A 5007-nucleotide genomic window follows, 5' to 3' on the forward strand; every position below is an offset into this window, starting at 1 on the left:
CACTGAGAGCTAAAATAACAAATTGTGTCTCTCAAACATGCAAAACAATGCTGAGGCACAACAACAGATTAATTTTATAAACATATGCAAATATTAAGGACATTGAACACATTTAAGCAAAAACGAGCCCCATCAGATTTATTCGTCATTTCTGAACATTGTACAGACTGAAACACAAAGCTAAATGTTGTACAGGTAATACACATTTCCATACTAAGTTATTCTGCTTTACACTTAATTCTATTCATTCTAGTAACCAGTCCATTCACCTCATAAATATAATTAGCAAATAAGAAAGTTTAAATATTTTATAGTATTTGACAGATCTCACTGTGAGAACAATGGTTCTAATGGTTCTTATTTTGAAGGAGTACAGTGTATACCTCTCTCAGAAACTCTCAGATCTTGTACAAAAAAAAGAAAGAAAGATAGAAAGAAAATAAAGGAAAAAAGGAAATAGATTGATCATGAGAGAAATTCAGATACAAAAATGAAAAATGAATTGTGTGGAAAAAATGACGGGAAATAAAAACAAATTGCCTACATATGTGAAATATAACGTGCAGTGTCTAGAAACCTCACGCATCAAGCTACGTTCACACTAGCAGGGCAAGTTTGTGGGCGTGGCAAGAATAGCTACTGTATGTCCAACTTCTAAAGCTAATTAATATCAGTGTGGATATCGGTTGCGTTAGTCACGTATTTCGTGCTCGACTTCGCATTAGCTTCGTTCTCAGATTAGATGGAGGAGAAGAACGGGAGCTAAACTGCATGGGAACTAACTGCAGATAGAAAGTAAAGTTGTGAGCGGGGAACTGAAGAAACTTTCGGACCTTGTGCGATAAAATTGGTCTGAGGAATCATTTGAGACAATCATTTGAATTTTATTGCGTCATAACTAATTTGCATAGAACTGAGCAGATCTTAATTTAAATGTTGTTGAATTGTAGAAAATTAACGATCGCCTCTCCCTAGCTAGGGTGAACTCAGCGTTATTGAGATGTTAAGAAGTAAAATAAAGCTTTGAAGGAAGTAGTAGACATCGTTGGTTTCGCTGGTGAGTTGATGTAGCTAGTACAGTTAGCTCGCTTTGCAAATCTAATCTGAGAACGAAGCAGAGCACATAACATATAAATAAGACACATGATTTCACACTGATTGGTGTGTTATTTAATCTGTGTTTGACTCGTTAGGTTTAGGAGCAATTGATACTGTAGCTACTACTGTTTCTCAAATGAACTAAAAAAAAAAACAGGCCCTGGATAGGCCACGCCCACAAGAAACAAACTACAAGCGATTATTAGATTTTTTTATTTTATAATTATGCACTGCAGCTACCTTGACTGCTAAAATATATCAGGATTAAAACAAATTAGTGAGATAAGACGTGTATTTTTAAAAGCATGCAGACTTTAAAAACGATAGTTTTCCAGCTTTAAGAAGCACAAAAACCGGACTTATGAAACCCATCATGATGTTAATGGCCAGACTGATCGCTAGAGCCAGGCTGAAGTCCATCATGGACAGTGTGTCCTGCATGCAGAAGACGACGGAGAACGGTGTGTATTGGACCAAAAACGTCAGCAGGTTAATCACAACGATGTGAAAGGCCCGTTTTTTGGCTCTGTCCTCCATCACCCTGTCGGCGTTCCTCTCCCCCGGTCCTGGGTGTCTCAGCTTGTTCAGAATGGACATGCAGCTGAAGACGTGGATGCTCAGAACGATGACGGCATAGGCGAGGATAACTCTGTAGGGCAGGAACGGGAACATGAACATGCAGACGACGCCACATGCCAATCCGCTCATCCAGGTCATGACACAGATTACCACTCGATACCTAAGAGGTCTGAACTTTAGGAAGGTGATGGGATGGATGACGGCCACGTAACGCTCCAAACACACCCAGCACTGGAACAGAGAGCGCACCAACATCCCCACACCGACGAAAAAGCCTATCACGTCATAGAAACACAGGTCCATCTTTACATCACACATGATGTGAAAAGGCCCCAAGAACAGGAAGAACATTTCAACAGCAGCCTGGTTGAGAGTGTAGACGTCACACGGATCCAAACTCCTGCATCTGTGTAAAAGCAGCACCATGACGTAGGAGTTTAGAGGAAGACCCAGGAGATAATTGAGCATGTGGATAGATATAACGAAGAAGGGTTTGACGGCGTACTCCCACTCTTCCTCTGAGTGGATGGAGGAGTTCCTGGTGCTGGAGATGTTCATCGTTCTGTCCTCCAGAATAAACAGATTAAAAAGTTATCCAGCTAATAATAAAACTCTAACAGTAGTGCAGCTGAAAATCACAGGTTTATTTATATTAATGCAGTCATTCCAATCTAATATGGTATCATTTCTATAGTAACAGCTCATTCACAGGGACATGTATGGTGGAGAAATGTGTTTATGTAACATTTATGGAAGGAGTCTCCAGTGTCAGCGCGTTGTAACAGTCAGAGGTAAAGTTGACTGCTTAACTTTTTGTCTTATCAACTTGAAGAGAGAGAAAAAAGAGAGGCCGGTGAGGTATGACGTGTCATTCTTTAACCATATAAAAAAATTAATGACAGATCGCTGTTATAGGAAAATAAATCAAGTTCAGAGTGGCAACAGTAACCAGGATTTTATTTTAATTTTTTTTTCTAAATAAGAAGAGCATATTTATAAAATTTATTCAGCTTATTAAAAGTTAACTTGTGTGTGGAAAAAAAATCCAATTAAGAATGTATTAATTATTAAGACATAACGAATAAAAATACATTAATTTATTTAGAGTATATTTTTCATAGAGCATTCATACCCAATATACTGTATATATGTTTATTAAAATGATACTCATAAAACAAAGTGTTCCTACCAATTATCCAATTATTGTTAATTAAATATAATTACACTATAAGAACATAATTGATAACAGACTTTACAGGGTTTTAGGTTCATATACAGCACCTCAGATAGAATATTATTGTCTATTACAAGATTATTATGCATATAAGATGTAAATTATAACAATTAAAAGCATATGCTAATTATTGGAGAATTGTTCTAATTATTCTAATTATACAACAAAAACTCTTTCTCGCTGCATGTTTTCACAAATTACATATTCACCTCAATATTGTAATAGCAGATAACAAATAAATAAATAAACACACTTGTTACATTTCATCTGTATAATATCTAACCTTATTATAAAAGAATATTGTTTCAGAGTAATGTAGAAACTTACATATACTGAAGGGCAGTTCTCAGTTTATTTTCTCCAAAACAATCTCTTCTCTCTCAGGTTGAACACTCATTTGTGTGTGTGTGTGTGTGTGTGTGTGTGTTTGTATGTGTGTGTGTGTGTGTGTGTGTGTGTGTGTGTGTGTGTGTGTGTGTGTGTGTGTGTGCGTGTAAGCCTGTGTTGTTGCTGCCTCATCAATAATCTCCATAAAGACTTGTCATTCATGCAAATAACAAATGCAGCTTCGTGACTGACACACACACACACACACACACACACACACACACACACACACACAAAAATATATTGGCATTTTATGCCGGAATATATCTTTCACTGTGGTGTTCTTTTCAAGCTTTATCTCTTTCCATTTTTGTGCTTTTCTCAAAAAGTGCAAAAACAGACTGCTATTTTGTTTTGGCCACAGGAACAATTACAATAAATAAGAAATTTAACTTTACCTTTCTAAATGTTCTGCAGGTGGACATGCCCTGTTGGTGAGAGAGGGTCAGAGGAGAACCGTGAGACTGGTTCAAGCTGACAGGAAGGCTACAGTAACTTAAATAATCACTCTTTACAATTGTGGTGAGTAGAAAAGTATCTCAACACATCAAACCCGGAGGCAGATGGGTTACAGCAGCAGGAGGCCATGTCGGCTTCCTCTACTGTCAGCCAAGAGCAGGAATCTAAGGCTAAACTGGACAGCTGAAGATTGGAGAAACATTTTAAATAACTTCGAACATGACACCTTTTGTTTGAACCCACCCATTTTTCAAGTGATCAAAAATATTGGAACATGAGACTCACAGGTGTTTCTTTTTATCTAGGTGTGCCCTGTTAGATTGATTGTTTAAACAATTAATAGCACTGAATGTCTACTCTTGGTTTGAGCCCTGGGTTTCACATGTGAAGACTGCATTTGTTGTTAAAAAGGATAAACCAACATGAACATCAGACAGCTGTCTATGGGAGAAACGCAAGCTATTTTGAAGCTAAGAAAAGAGGGAACACCAATCAGAAGAATTGCACAAACATTGGGCATAGCCAATACAACAATTTGGAATGTCCTGAAAAAGAAAGAAACCACTTCTGCATTAACAACCAGACATGGAACAGGTCGGCCAAGGAAAACAACAACAGCTGATGACTGAATCACTGTGAGAGCTGTGAAGAAAAACCCAGAAAACAACCAACAACCTCCACAGGGCAGCGGTGAAGGGATCACAATCCACCATTGGAGGAAGACTTTGAGAGCAGAAATATAGAGGCCATACCACAAAATGCAAAATGCAAACATCAGCAGTAAGGATCAGAAGAACAGATTGGAATTTGCAAAGAAATACAGAGACGAGCCACAAAAAGTTCTGGAACCAAGATTAACCTCTACCAAAGTAATGGAAAGTCCAGAAAGTGTGGAGAAAGAAAGGATCTACTCATGATCCACAACATACAAGCTCAACAACACTTCATATATATATATATAATATATATAAGTACATCCCATGGAACTTTTTTGACATATTTGGACAAGCAAGTGTTTGATCATCCTTGAAACAGTGCCTATTAATAAAGTTGACATACTTGAAGAAAACCACATTTTTTATTCTTCTGTGGAAAAAATAAGTTCACCCTTGGCCTCAGAAGCTAGTATTGCCCCCTTTAGCAGAAATAACTTCTTGTTGGTGTTTTGCATAATTGTCCATCAGGCTTGCTGGATTCTGTATTCTTTCAGTTGCAAGATGTTTGAGGGTTTTCTTGCATGTGCTGCCTAT

General features: G+C 37.6%; 1 protein-coding gene across 1 annotated transcript; it reads right to left on the reverse strand.

Annotated features, from left to right (window-relative positions):
• Positions 1-1395: 1395 nt before the first annotated feature.
• LOC128615781 (C-C chemokine receptor type 5-like) lies at positions 1396-2347 on the reverse strand. Its single transcript, XM_053638112.1, has one exon. It carries the CDS (start codon positions 2233-2235, stop codon positions 1396-1398), a length of 840 nt encoding a protein of 279 aa, XP_053494087.1. The 5' UTR covers positions 2236-2347.
• Positions 2348-5007: the final 2660 nt, after the last annotated feature.

Source organism: Ictalurus furcatus, chromosome 12 (assembly GCF_023375685.1).
Source record: "Ictalurus furcatus strain D&B chromosome 12, Billie_1.0, whole genome shotgun sequence".
Classification (NCBI taxonomy): Eukaryota; Metazoa; Chordata; class Actinopteri; order Siluriformes; family Ictaluridae; genus Ictalurus; species Ictalurus furcatus.

What these genes read in the sequence shown, in the direction of transcription:
- LOC128615781 (XM_053638112.1), bottom strand. Translation starts at nt 2,235, where the DNA reads ATGAACATCTCCAGCACCAGGAACTCCTCCATCCACTCAGAGGAAGAG.